General features: G+C 43.9%; 1 protein-coding gene across 3 annotated transcripts in view; it reads left to right on the top strand.

Moving 5' to 3' along the window:
* TMEM241 (transmembrane protein 241) overlaps positions 1-15,341 on the top strand; it is an 82,682-nt gene that overhangs the window by 5,016 nt on the left and 62,325 nt on the right. For 2 of the 3 annotated variants that reach the window (XM_032467507.1, XM_032467509.1), the window contains exons 3-5: positions 2,201-2,278; positions 11,473-11,554; positions 15,222-15,263. In XM_032467507.1, coding sequence (XP_032323398.1) covers positions 2,201-2,278; positions 11,473-11,554; positions 15,222-15,263 — 202 coding nt within the window. The remainder of the gene's footprint in view (positions 1-2,200; positions 2,279-11,472; positions 11,555-15,221; positions 15,264-15,341) is intronic. The other variant, XM_032467508.1, reaches the window with a different exon arrangement.

Raw genomic sequence — 15,341 nt, 5'->3', positions numbered from 1 at the left:
TTGATATCTCGACATCTAATTAACTACCAGGACCTGTAAAAGGCTTTAGAACCTGTCCATCTTCTGAATGGCCTCCTCCCGGGCCATTGTGATCTCTCAGATTCCTCTCACAACTCCTGCCTTGCTTCCTGCCCCCTAGTCTTGCTTCTCTTAACAAACATTCTCTCCCTTGTAGAAAAGAGGGCGCTTTCCCAAAGGCAAATGTGACAGTGGGCTCCCATGCTGCAGACCCTTCAGTGGGTCCCCAGTTTGAAGCCCCAGCTCCTCCATGGTTGACATGGCCTTTCATGGCCAGCCCTTCTTCTCCAGTGTCAGCTCCTGCCGCCCCCGCCTTGAGCGCTCACAGGCTGAGGTCAGGCTGGTTGAACTTACCTGAGAGGCTTTGAACGAGCCGTTGTCTCTCTCACCTGTGGGCCTTCGTCCATCCTGGGCTCCCACTTGGAACACGATTCAGATTTCCTTCACCTGGGAAGACTCACCAGCTCGCTAGGCTGGGTTAACCGCCCCGTGGGGCGGCTTGTGCTCCGGGTACTCTTCCTGTTAGGGCTTTCTCACACCGATTGTGACTGCTAGTTAGTTAGCTTACTTCCCACCAGACCAGGGTTTCTCAGCCTCGGCACTAGTGACATTTTGAGCTGGATCCTTCTTTGTCGTGGGGGCCTGTCCTGCATGTTGGGGGAATGTTTACTCTGCAGCATCCTGGCTCGTGCTCATCAGATGCCAATAGCAGCCCTCCTTTCCCCCACCTCCTTTTGTGACAACCAAAAATGTCTCCAGGTGCTGCCCTTTGTCCCCTGGGGGAAAAACTACATAATTGAGGTCCCGATGGAGGGCCTGACTCATATCTGTTTGCTCTGCCTGGCTGAGTCAGTGGGACATAAAACCTGGATCTTACAGGATGAACGAGTGTCCGTTCACCCAGAGAGATGGGAAGAACATTATGAACCAAGAGGGCTGCGTGTGCAAACTCTAAGAAATATCAATTGGCCTGGCACAGTGCCAAGGCTGTGGGCTGTTCAGTGTGGCTGGAATGTAGCTGCCACCAGCAGATGGACAGGAGCTGACCCTGGAGGGGGCGGGTGCAAGTCCCGGAAGGCTTGCATGTCACACGCAAGTGACTTTATCCTGTAGGCCAGGGGTTCTCAGCTGTCATGTCACAACACACGGGTGTGTTGTAACCACCTCCGAGGTGAGGTATCTCAAGTCGTAAGCAGAAATAAGGTGTTGACATTTATGAATGACTCACTGAAAGTAAAAAAGCAATTAGTGTGAAACAGGATAAAGTTTTGCCTGCCTTACCCGTCACTCATGTGGCGTTTTGCTATGCTTTTTGTAGTGGGCAGGGGAGGGAATGTTTATCTTTTAACGTGTGCTCCCCCTATACTCTGCACGGGAGGACGTGTGTCTCACATGAGCTCCATGACCCCAAGTGTGTAGGGGCAGAAAAGAGGCTGAGGGCTGCTGTGGGAGGATCAGCCCTTTTAAAAATAAGGAGCATGATTCAGTTTGCATTTTAGAACAAAACCTTTGGCTGTGAGATGGAGAATGGAAGGTACAGGGCAACCCTGGAGAGAGGGAGGCCAGTGAGGGGACTGTTGCTGTGTTCCAGGTGTGAGGTGATGAGTCTGAATTGGGAAGAGGGAAGGAGAGGGCGGCTTCGGGTTTCAGAGTTGTTATGGGGATAAAGTCAATAGGATTTTGTAAGTAGATGAGGGAAGTGATGGCAGAGGAGGGCCAGGATGACATCCGGGTTTCTTGTTTGGCTGATTAGGGATGGTAGAAGGATGCTCAGGATGGGGAGGGGGAGGTTTAAGGTCATGCTATAGGTGTGTTATCATTGGGAGCTTGTGGGGTCTCAGGGTGGCCACATCCTGGTGAGAAGGAGGATTTGGGAATCATCAGTGTAGAGATAATGGAGAAGTAAGTAGTGACTGTGGGAGAGTTCGTTCAGGAAAAGTCTAGGATAAGAAGAGAAGACCATCAGTATCAGCTCTCAGTGATACGGCTGGGCTTGAGGGAGCAGGAGAGGTTGAGAAAGAGGGATCTAAGAACTGGGATGATAATGAGGAGAAAGTAGGAGACAGGAGTTATAAGAAGGATCGGATGCGTGTATTTGTGTCAGGCAGACAGATCTAATGGGGCTGGATGGCGTTTGAGACCACGGAGCTCTTAAATTCACATTGGCCTGGATTCTTCTCAGGTGGCAGACGCTGATTGGTGGACTTTTGCTTCATGTGTCATGGAAGCTGGGCTGGGCGGAGATCAACTGCAGTTCAAGGTAGGACCACCCCTTCTGTGCTTGATACATGATTCACAGTTTGCTTCCTCTTATATTGTTTAACTGATGGTGTTACATTGGGAAACACGGATGTTTGTTTGAGTTGTTTGATCTCTTAATTCCCTTCTAACCTTGAGATTCAATGATTTTATAATCAGATAGAACTCAGTAATGTTTTCCTGGTTAATGATGCCACTAATGTATATTAAAATTAATTGCAATATATAATTTAAAATACTGTATTAATTTGGTTATGTTTTAGATCATAGGGCCCCTATGAATAAGTTATTAAATCAGCTTTAATTTTGGGGGGGTAAATTTTTGAATTTGCAGTTATTTCCTGCTTATGGAAAAGTTAGAAATAGCACAGAGAATTCTCATACCCTTTACTCAGATTCCCCAATTATTATTTTACCCTGCTTCTCTTATCACTGTCTCTTCACACACACACACTTTTTTTTTCTGAATTATTTGAAAGTTGCAGATTTGAGAGTAAGATACCTCTTTTCTTTATTTATAACTTGTATTTCCTAAGAGCTAGGACATTCTCTCACATGACTACATCATTATCAAAATGAGGAAATTAACATCGATACAATACTATTATCTGTAAACCACACTCATATTTTGCCACTTTTCTCAATAATAGTCTTTATAACCCTTCTCACAAAAATTCTGATCCAGAGTCCAATTCAGATCACAATTAGCATTAGTTGCTATGATTCTATTAAGACAGCTTTTCAAATAGATTTAAAAGAAATGTCACAACAAGTTTATACTGTATAGCACAGGGAACCATATTCAACATCTTATAGTAACTTATGGTGGAAAAGAATATGAAAACAAGTATATGTATGTTCCTATATGACTGAAGCACTATGCTGTACACCAGAAATTGATACAACGCTGTAAACTGACTATACTTCAATAAAAATATACATACATTAAAAAAATGTCAAAGACCATGACATTTTTCAGCCAAAGTTATAATCTGAATTGGCTATCCACTCCTGCCTCACCTGAATAAATTCCATTGATTCTTTGAGAACATCGTGCCTTGCCTGAAATTATGCATAAAACGAAGAGAAAATGAAGTCAAGGTTTACATGAATAAGGTAAACATCCCAACTAAATGATCAGGCCAAGCCATTTGCCTTGTGATCCAAGTTATCTGCCCAACTTCTCCATGAGTCAGATTAACTACTTCATTGCTAAGTTACCCCTTGGCCTGGCACTCTGGAGAAGCTTTGAGAACGAGTCCAGTATAAATACTAATAATTTTGGCTTCTCCTGCAAATACATAACTAGAGAGCAAAACACTGGTTTAAGAGGCTTTACAAAGGAGAGTCCCTGGGAACTTGGGTTTGGATTCACTTTCTTGACCCAATTAACATCCTGGTCCATATTCTAAAAGAATATCACACGAAGGATGCTTACTAATCCAAAGGAGCAGTTCATTAAGTCAAAAATTTGCATTTCCATGGTATGGAATCCTCTACTTAATAAAATATACTTTTGGTATTTTACATGTGATACCAAGTGCAAGTCTTACTTTATAGTTTGTTGTTATGGTGGATAGTTCCCTAAGAACTGGGTCTTCATTCAAAAGAACATGAGCCCTGAATTCACAAGGCCTTTGATAGTTCTAATATTCAGTTAAATAATGAAGCATTTTGACCCCAAGTAGTTGAATGTATTTCTCTGCAGAAGCAAGAGAACTGGCTGTCAGATTTTGGACTGAGGTCCATCGGTGCTAATCATCTTGGGTCTTCTGCTCTCACAGTGACCCTGACTTTATCTTATGATTTCTGATGTGAAGTATTTACTTATTAATAATGGTCTTTTAAACATTACTTTAGTTATGTTTCCTTAAAAGCAATGCCATTGTTCATACGGAAACTTTTTTTGTAAGTAAAATATATGTAACAAATTTATCATTTTAAAACAATTTTTAAGCATATAGTTCAGTGGCGTTAATTCACAATATTGTGCAGCCATGACCATCATCCATTTCTAGAAATTTTCATCATCCAAAACAGAAACCCTATACCCATTAAATAAGAGCTCCCCTTTATTCCATCCCCCAGCCCCTGGTCAGCCTCTTTTCTAGCTTCTGTCTCTATGAATTCACCTATTCTAGGCACCTCGTTTAAATGGGATCATACAGTATTTGTTTTTTTTTTTGTGACTGGTTTATTTCACTTGGCATAATGTCTGCAAGCTTCATCCATGAAGTAGCATGTGTCAGAATTTCCTTTTTTAAGGCTGAATAATATTCCATTGCGTATGTAACACATTTAGTTTATTCATTCATCCATTGATGGCATTCTTCACACTTAATTGCTTTTTTTTTGTGGGTGGAGGAGGGGGAATGACTAGTCAAACCAGGTAAAGTAAAAAATTCTCAAGATTCTTTTCCTGGAAGAAGTGGTCCTAGACAGAGAAGTTTGAGACCCACTAGACAGAGCTGGCCCTTGAATTCGCATGATGCTAGGTGCCACCCATCTCGGAAGATCCATGATAGTATCCCTTTTTTGTCCCCTTGCTCAATTTTCTAGAGACTTTTTCACTTCTGTCCCCTGGACTTCCTTTGGTGGTCTCACAGCCACACACATGGTGTCAGCTCAGTTAAGCTTCAGATCCCCGTGTTCTAGTTTGTAGTGAGTCTTGTGGTTCATAACTGCTGTCCCAGCTCAGGACTTCCAGTTACCATGTGCGCTCGGCAAAGGGGTGTTACCAGACAGATGGCAGCAAGGAGACAGCACCAGTGTTCCTTCGTGTGTGCTTGGGCTGGGTCTGTGTTTGCTGTGACCATGTTTCCTGCTTGGCTTTGCTTTCTGATTATGTCACTAGAGAACCACAGCCCAGCTTTGCTGTGTCACCGAGCAGAGAGAGAGCAGAGCTCTACTGAAAAAGGAAGCAACAGCAGGAAAACGGTTTTGCATCCCCGACATCATCGTGGTTGGGGATTATAATGATGGGGCTGGAGGGCGAGCCCCAAATTGTTCCTTAATAGTAATCACCATAGAGGAGCTCATTTAGACTGTCCTTGTAGGCTGGAGCACAGCAGAATCCCTGATTCCCCCTGGCCACGTCATGTATTGACACCACCAAGTGGCCCAATGGAACCATTCTCCTCCCAGGATGTTTGCCCAGCAACTGGTTGTTATCACTGGGTGTTGGGTGCTGCCCTGGAAGCCTCTGTCTTGAGAAAGACAGCCCTGGTTTTCAGCCACAAGCTTGTCATTATATGGTGGCTACTGCTGTTGCCAAGACATTGCAGAACATTGAAGTGATTTTTCTAGCAGTGTTGGAAGTCCTGTGCCGAAGCCTTTCTATAGTTCCGAAACGTGAGCCTTAAAAGCACATTGTGACCTGTTTCAGCTGACCGGACGTCTGGTAGCGCAGCACAGCGAGACCATGGCACTGTATTAGATTACAGAACCATGGCTGAGGACACTCAGGTGTGATTTCACTGGAGACTTTAGATGCCATCTGCTGGCTCCTGTACGACTAGGCTCCATATTTAAATAAAAACATTTTGATATATCGTGGGAGACAGCTTACTTGGTTCTTTTGCAACAGAGTTGGTTTGGAAAGCAACATAAAACCTTCACTATATCATGTGCATTTTGTATACTTTACAGCATTTTGGTAATAAAAAATGGAAAGGGTTTGTAATAAAAAATGGAAAGGGTTTGTCAGATTGTGAAAATGAAAATAAATTAAATAAATAAATACATACATAAATACATTTTGAAAGTAATCTTTAACCTACTTACTACTTTTTATCCACTATATATAAGAGAGAAAAATTGACTCTCAACATTTTCAGATATGAAAAATTCTAAGTTAAAAAAACCTGTGCCATAATACCTTTGTGACCAGAGATTTCTGACAGATAAAGAACCCCTCACCCCTAAATTTTCCATTGAGAGTCTTTGCTGGAGAACCATAACTACTACTTTTGATAAAACCTCCAAATTAACTCAGCCCAGTCCCTAAATAAATGAGCCAGTCAATTCGGGACACAGTTGTACTTCTTTTTAATGATTGGTTATTTATTGGTTTTTAAGTGAGCTAGCCCACCTTCATCAAAGCTACTGGTGGTTAGAATTTCCCAAATAGTGTTGTAATGTATTGATATTTCCTTTTGAGTGACTCTTGTAGTTTTATGAAAAGTCATCTTTGCTCACAGAGGAAAGTTAGCACTCAGATTCTTGTGTTTTTGTTTTTCTTTCCCATTGTTTTCTCTCCAGAAGAATGCCTTACATATATATGTATGTGTTAGAAATTACTTTTTGTGAATAATAAAACCAACTTTCAAAAATTCCTTAGGAAACACGCTGAGAGCCACTGAGGGGATATAATAGTGAATAGAATCTGGTTGGTGTTGACATGGCGCTTGGGTGGTACCTGAGAGGCATCCCAGAGGCCAGGATTGGTAAAGGGACAGGGTTTTTTTTTTTCCAGCTTTATTGAAGTATCATTGGCAAATAAAATTTTAAGTTATTTACAGTGTACATTGTGGTGATTTGATATACGTATACGTTGTGAAACATTCACACCATCTAGTTAATTAACACATCCATCAACTCACATAGTTATCTTTTTTTTTGTACGAACGTTTAAGTTCCACTCTCTTAGCAAATCTCAATTATAAATACAATGTTATCAACTGTAGTCACCATATTACACATTAGATCCTCATGGGATACATTATTCATCATTCATGAATAATCAATGTACATTATTCATCTTGTAGCTGAAACTTTGTGCCCTTTCACCAGACTCTCTCTGTTTCTATGAGTTTGACTGTATTAAAAAAGATTCCACATATAAGTGATACCATGCAGTATTTGCCTTTCTCAGGACGGGGATTTTTTTGACCTTTGATGCCTGCAGGGCATGCCCACACCACTCAGTGCATAGGAATCTGCTGAACTCACGGTTTGTCATAGACCACATTGTGTATAGCTGTCCCTCTGTGTCCATACAGCCCTTTCTGACCTCTTAAGTCAGTGGTATGAAGTGTTAACCTCCCAGACCGGAGATCAAAGGTGTTATGTCTTGCACATTGGCTTGAATTGGCAGTCCTTCATGGACTGTGCACGGGCAAGGTGCTTGAACTGGGTTTTCTTTCTCATATCTATTAGAAATGAGATGTGGACCTCTTCTATCCTGGCTCAGTTGTTATTCGGGGACCTGGGTGACCTCTATTTCTTTTTCTTTTTTCATTTTTGGACTATGTTTCTTAGTACTAACATCTCTGTTCTGTGCCATCCCGGCTGCCTGTCTCCTAAACTCATTTAGCCGCACATCCAGTCCCGCTCCTCCCCCGGATTGGGGTGAGGCGCCCGAGGGTGCCGCAGCTCGTAAGTTCCAGACGTTGGGACCCAGGCTGCCTTACTCTAAATCAGGGGTTGCAAACAAGAACCGGAGAGGAAACATTATAGGCTTTATGGGCCATACGCTCTCTGTCACAACTACTCAACTCTGCTGTTGTAGTGGAAAAACAGCCATAGACAAGGTAAACAGACAGGTGTGGCTGTGTGACAATAAAATGCTATTTCAGCAATAGGCAGCAGGTGGGACTTGGCCTATAGGCTGCTGTCTGCTAACTCCTGCTCTGAGTGATCCTCAGTGAGACACAGTGTCAACAAGGGTTCTTGGGTTCAAGTAATACTAGGGCTGGACTTTGTCATGGGAGGATGGCCCTCTCTGAGTCAGGGAGAGAGTAAAGATTGAAGGAGAAAGGTCTGAGAGGGCGTAAGACTCCTTGAGGACCATATCCACCAGTAATGGGCCAAAAAGGTGAAATCAGACATCTTCTATAAGCAGGGAGTTAATATATGCAGAAGTCCTTATAAACTGTAAAGTAAATACTGACTTTACAGTCATAAGGTGTGTTACTGTTTTAGGCGGTGCCAGTCAGTAGTCAACCTGTGAGCCCTGGTATCTTGGTCACGTGTTCTTTTCATGTTTGGAAACTGCTTCTGGGTCACTAGGTGTCAGCATCACTCTGAGAATTTTCAAGAATTCAGCTCAAGGATGCTGCCAGGCTCCCAGGAACAGATTAACTGAGTGTTTTCAGGGAGCAGATGTTCCCTCAATAATGCATGCTCTATTTGAAAAACAAGTGACTTAATTTAATTAGCCTTCATCTCAATAACAAGAGTTTTAAGATTTCATGCCAAGGGACTATTGTTAGCTTCTTGTAAAATGCTTCATTCATCAGGGTTCTTAGGGATGGTGGCGTGTGCACAAGCAAAAAGACAGAAAGTACACACGATGCAGAGAAGATGCAACGTTTGTGCTTATGAATCATATAAGACAAATTCCAGTATCACCAGTGTGTTCAGAGCAAGTAGTTCTTCCATAGATCTCATCTACACACACACACACACAGCCCCCAATGGCTCAGCAGTTCCCCAGAGGCTCCTGCACCACAGAGACTCGAGATTCTGCCAGGACCTTCTCGGGATTTAACCCTGTCCTTGCTTCCTTTGATGGCACATAGGACAATGAAAGATTAAACCAGTACAGGAGACACAGGTGGTGCCACCTTATGAATTAAAGGTGGAGAGGAGGTGCCCTGGTGGCACGTGCCTCGTTTGTTCCTTACCTGCAGGCCCAGGCTGCTGGCTGTCCTGGAATCCTGCAGAGTTAGAGCTGCAGCGGAGGGCATCTCAGTCAGCTCAGGCTGCTGCCACAAAATACCTTTAGTCCAACTAGACCCATGTGTATTTTTTCTGGTTAAAGCTATTCCTTTGTATTTTAAGGCAGAGGGGTTAAAAGCAAGATGTTCCCTGTTTCCTTTCTGTCATGACCACGGCCACTCGGATACCTGGATGTCTCTTGGAGTAGATGCGTGGCAGGAGTTTTCCTTGTTTAAGAGGGAGAGGAGCACACGTGTCTGGGGCCTCACTGACCTTAATTCCAAAGTCCTGGGCCTGCCGCAGCTGGGCCGGCTGCTGTTCCACTCGGTGCCGGCCCGCCTGCCTCTCTGCAGCGTGGGCTCTGGGCTTCCTTCTAGTGCCCTGTGGGCCACAGGCCTGGATCCTGTCTCCCTTGACCCTGGATGTCTAGTGGGAAAGCCTTTTCCTAGAAGAGTGGCAACTGGCTGATGTTAGCTTGACCTGTTAGGATAGAGACTGGCATCTTCCATCCTCTGTTCACACTTTTGTTGGAAGTGCAGATGTCCGATTGCAGCAGGAGTAGTCATAACAGAATATTCTCAGATAATTAGCTACGTGGTCTGCTCCCAGAGCAAAATCACATTGTGTTTGCAGCTTATTTATTTATATGTCAGTGTCTCCCATTAGATGATGAGGTTGTCAACTGAAATAAAGTGCACAACCTAAGAGCTGAGAGTTGTTTTATTCAGCGGACTTCTGAGGACTCGAGCCTGGGAGGCAGCCTCTCAGATCGCTCTAAGAGACTGTTCCAGAGTGGCTAGGTCGAAGCCAGGATACATGAGTTTTTGCAACAAAGACCAGGTAGTCGGATCATCAAAAGATTACTATTAATTAGAGAAAACCAGATATCTCAAGTTAAGGAATTTGGCACTTTTCTATGTTTGGGAAGGTATGAAGGTCTGGGCTCACTGAAATCATTCCTTTGATGTGCACCTAGCTATTTAGGGCCAGTGTCCTGTTCTTCCACCTCCTGAGTGCCCTTAGCGTGCACAGTTGGGGATGGCTGCAGAAACCGGCTGCCCTCTTCTCCATATCCTGGGTTCCCTCCACTCGCTGTGGGGGCAGGGGGAATGGGTGAAAGGTTGAGGGGGTGGCGGTAGCAACAGAAGACTTGATGGCCACAGCATTCTTTGTTTACTGATACAGGCTGGCAGTATTTTTCATTCACAAGGTCCTTGAGGGTAAAGGGTGAGAGGGGGTTGAAAGCACGGTTTTGAGTCAGACCTGAATTCAGATGGTGGCCTTGCCGTTACCAACTCTTCTGACCAGAGACAGATTACTTCAACTCTTTGTGCCTCCCTTTCCTCATCTCATACGACAGGGATAATAATAAATAATACTTTCCTCGTGAGATTGTTGTGCAGGTTTTAAAAAGATCCCAGCGTAGGAAACATTTAGCTGGTCTGTAGCGAGGGCTCAGAAAATGTCCACGACGATGCTGCTTTTAATATTAACTCTAGTGCTGGGAGCACCTTGCAAGTTGCTATGAGTTTGGGCTGAATGCATGTATACTGGAAGTAGGGTTCGGAGGCCTTACTAGAGACTAGAAGTGTTTTCATGCCTGGTTCCCTGGGAAGTTGTACAAATGCAGGTCTGATGAGGGATGGAGCATCTGCCATGCTAATAAAATTGACAAACAACATTTCTGGAACAGGCTTCATCCCAGGAGAGCAGTTCACTGAGTTAGTTGGAATTATTATTTTATATCCTGCTGGAATGGTTTCATTAATTTATATCTATTATTAGAATGACTCCGGGAACTTGAATTAGAGAACCAAACGCATTTGTAACTGATGAAGGAAGCAAGTTGCACCCTCGGTGATATGTACTCTGTGTACAGAAACTGGGATTTTGCTTTTCTTAAGGAGATCAAAACTGTGTTGAAAACCAGTTCTTGGTGTGGCCACAATTGAATCAAAGAAACGTGCCCTCCAGAAGTCCTTAGAGAGTCCCTGAACTGGCATCTCAGGTTAATGGTTGAGGTTAATGGTTGAGGCTCAGCACGTGGCCACCTGGCTCAAAGACTCTCTTCAATTCCGTCCTTTGACACTGTGGTTCTGTTCGTGGTTCCATAAAGCTGTTTGATACATTGCCTAGGTAACCAGCCTTTAAACATTTTTTAAAATAATTTGGCATGGATTCAAAGCCTTCAGCTACTTAAATTCTGAAGAATGCTGTTCACTTCCCCCTTAAAAAAAAAATCAGACCTCTTCTCTCTTCCAACCTGCAGGAAGCCCTTTCCTTCTCCAGCTTACCTGTGCCCGATGGTGGGATCAGTAATACCATGTGGTTGGCCAAGTGATGAGCTGTGGGCAGGATGGCTTAGTAAGCCTCCATCCCTCTCAGTGATACAGACCAAGTCATGCTTCGCAAGTCACCCAGGGATGTTTTGACAACCCGGGGGCTATATTTGGTGAATGGGAAGGGTCATACTTTCCAGCGGGGTCTTTTGGACATAAGTAACAGAAGTGTTATGGTCTCTTTCCCTGTTTCCAGATCTGCTGTTTTGACGTGGCTTCCTGCTTCGGTGCTCTTTGTGGGTGTGATCTATGCTGGTTCCAGAGCGTTGTCTCGACTGGTAAGTGGTTAGAGGTTTTGGAGGGACGGTCCCTCTCTCCTCTTCCCCTTCGCCTTGTCACTTGTTGTGTCTCAGATCAACAGAAGACGAAGCACCAGCTTTAGCGGTGGTACAGCTAGATGTGGAGCCTCCTCTCCTTGAATTGTAGATAATCAGATAACAGGGAAGGCTCAACTCGTTTTACAAAGTGGAGGGGCACAGATGGAGATGCAGGAAGACAGGGTAGTGATATTTGTGGAGCCTGCTGTATCCTGGGCCAGCCCGCTCTGCCTAAATGCAGCCAGTCCTTGAGAGCAGGGACAGGACGCTCTGTCTGCTCTTTGCTTCCTGGGAACTATGACTCTGCCCATGGGTACCAGTAACGCGGCCTGGGGCATGCTGGACTCAGTCGTGGGTGCACATGCTTGGTGCAGCATTGATGCCCAGGACATGGGAACGCTCGTGAAACAAGCATCCATTCTGTCCTCCCACCCCAGCCTCTGGGATTGAGCTCCTCAAAGGAGGGGACTGTGAAGAGTAAATTTTTTCCAGTTGCATTATATATTATATGGAACTCCAAAAATTTAGTTATTGTTCCGTCAGAAGAGAATCCATAAATATCAACATTGACCAGAAACTCAGCACATAACTTAAAAATCAGTAATGGTAGTAATGTCTCTTCCAATTTATACCCGAATTGCTAACTGTTTTTATCTATCAGAAAATGATTGTGTTCTGACGTTTGAAAAAAATGTGAAAATTTCGAACAGTTTAGTCTTTTACTGTAAAGATTGTTGTTATGTTGGCCCCTTAGATCTCGGCTATGAAAACAGTAAAAACAAACAAAATCTGCCTCGCTAGATAAGAATAGTGTTATTGGGACAACTCCAAAGTTGCCAGATAGCAGTTGAGAATTAATAGTGGTAATTTCGAAATTAAATCATCATTTTTCTTTCATGATTCATAAGCTTGAGTAGATGGGATGATGTGTGCGATGAGGGAGAAAATGGCCTGGGTGGACCTAAGAAATGAACCACAGTGCGTGTTGATACTGAGCCCAGAACAAAAGGCGGGGCTGGCTCTCTGTCTGCCCTCTGGCTGGCAGGGGGAGCTTCCTCTCCTAGAGCAGAGTGTAGTATGTGATGTGAAAAACAAAACAAAACAACAGCAACAACCATCTGTTGTTATTGAAAGACTTTAAAAAAATTTTTTATAGGATCTGGATAGTTATGGATGCTAGAATTTTGAAGTTTGAATAAGTAAGGTGTTGTGCTAGTAATAATACTGTTTTTTTGTTTGTACAGTGCTTTTTCATACGTTTCCAGAATGATTTCCATTCTGTGTGATTCTCACAGTCACCTAACAGGTGAAGCAGATGTTAATCACCTGACAGAGGAAGGAACTCAGGTGTGGGAAGTCTTGGTAACCTGCCTCTAGTCCCAGAAAATGGTAGCTCTTCTGACTCCCCACCTTTTGCTTTTTCAGATTTGTCTCTTTAGGATTAATGTTTATGAATTTTAGAATGAGCCTAGGGTATAGTAGTCATACCTAACTTGATACTTCTGTATGCAAGTGTTAGAAAGCTCACCAAATGCGCTAAGCAAAAGGGAAATTTCCTGGTTCACATTAACGAAAAGTCATAGAAACTGCTTCAGGCATGGCTTGATCCAGAGGTTCCAGTGACCTACTTAGAATCCTTTCAGTTCTGCTTTCTGTCTTTGCTTCATTTCACAGCCAGGCTCTCCCCTCATGGGTGTTGTTGACTCCAGGCTTACTTCCTCACAACTTTAATGGAACAAGACTGTCTTCCTTGTAGCTTCTACATGAGTCCCAGGCTTAACTCTGATTTCATCAGTCAAGGCCACTGCCCATCCCAGATCTAAAAGCTGACCAGGAAGATGGAATTATGCTGATTGGCTGGCCCTGAATCATGACCATTCACTGTGACCAGAGAGACTCAGAGCACTGTTTGGCCAGCCCCAGTCATACAGGATCCCCACCTGGACCCATGACTGAGAAAGGGTGAGTCAGAGTCTCAGTATTGGGGCTTTACCAAAGGAAGGGATAGGGAGACTAGGCGGCCAAAAACCACTCGAAAGTCCATTGTAAATGTCAGTCTGGCAGTCTCCGGCAGATGGAGAGGTCTATGACCTGGAACAGTGCTTCTCAAAGTGTGGTCCACAGGTGGTTGTGTTCTGTGAGCTCCCTGTTGCTTGTCTGTAAGGAGATTGTGCCAGAACGCACATCAAGCCTGGCACTAAAGAGACTATTTAGTTGAGCTGACACTTTTTAAAATATTTATTTATTTTATTTGGGGGGTGAGGTCATTAGGTCTATTTATTTATTTTAGTTGTTGTTGTTGTTGTTCTTTAATGGAAGTACTGGGAATTGAACCTAGGACCTCGTGCATGCTAAGCATGTGCTCTACCACTAAGCTATACCCTCCTCCCTCCACCTCAGCTAACTTTTTTTTTCCACAGCAAGACCTTTTGAAGAAGGAAGCAATGCACTGATTTACATTCTGAAGTGAGCTCCTGGTCTTCTGGGGATACCACACTTGAGTGGCCCTGGCCTAGAGCACAGACTCCTGCAAGTCTGCTGCAATTCACACTCTGAGAAAAGGGAAACCAAGTACACCTGCTTGCAGTGGGAGGCAGACAGAAAGGAGACACTTATTAGGGTTTGTTTTTTTTAATGAAATAACTCAACCCAGCATCTTTTCTTGGGTTTCTGAGGTTTTTGTTTTTACATAGTTGCTTAAAAATTTACAGAGTGGATTAAACATGAGGCACTCATACAGCTGGTGTTAGATAGAAAACAGGCGTCAATATGCTGGTGCCAAGCTGTCAGTTTCATGAATCCACAAGGAACTAGGGGAAAAGTGATCAGTTAAAATCCGTGGGTGTATTGTTATGCAAAACCCGAAGTTGCTCTGCTCCATAAAGACCTCCTTTATCTGACAAGACTTTGAAGCTCTGTTCTTCTGATGTGTGACTCCTGAGCGGAAGCTGATTTAACTCTGCAAAGGCAGGGTGGGGACAGCTCTTTATTGATTTTTCCACCTCAAACTCACAACTGAATGATAGAGTTAAGGGAAGGAGATTATTCTTGTGGTTGTCCATTCAGCAAATATTTATTGAGGCTCTAATACTGGAGGTTTAAAGATGAATAAGACCTGCTTCTTGACCTTGAAGAACTTCAAGGGGAATCCATGAGAGACACACAGCTCACCATGGGAACCGCCACCGTGAATATTCAGCGTCATTTATGTGCCAGGCACTTCCTAGTGCCGACCCTCATGACGTATCCAGTCGGGGTTAACTCTTCTCGTTTATAGATGGAGAAACTGAGATGCAAATTATTTGGCCAGTCGCCAGGCAGTAAATGTTAAAGCCAAGATGCCAGCTCTAGCCTGTCCAGCCATCATGGTTCACTTCCAGTGCTTCCCCTCCTTCCTTCCTCAGTCACAGCAACCAAAGGAGGTCAGCCCATCAAAACTGAGCGAAGAGGAAGGGAGAGAAGCTGCGTGTCCTCCCTTCTACTTGGGCTAATTCGGATCTGCTTCTCCAGCTTGTCCCACCCTGAGTAAGGTCACAGTGATGATGGCCGGTGGCATGAGTATCAGTCTTTGGAGGGACAGTACAACTTCAACCAGTCATTAATACTCTTATTATAATTTCCCTGCCAGAAGCCTTCTCAGCTGGACAGGATTGCCTCAAAGCCTGTGTGGGTGAGTGTTTAGAACAGACATGCAAATTCACACACTAGGGAGCTGGCTGGGGAGAGGCCATCCCAGGGTTGGTAATTT

Source organism: Camelus ferus, chromosome 24, assembly GCF_009834535.1.
Source record: "Camelus ferus isolate YT-003-E chromosome 24, BCGSAC_Cfer_1.0, whole genome shotgun sequence".
Taxonomy (NCBI): Eukaryota; Metazoa; Chordata; class Mammalia; order Artiodactyla; family Camelidae; genus Camelus; species Camelus ferus.
This window is presented reverse-complemented; position numbering and strand designations above follow the sequence as displayed.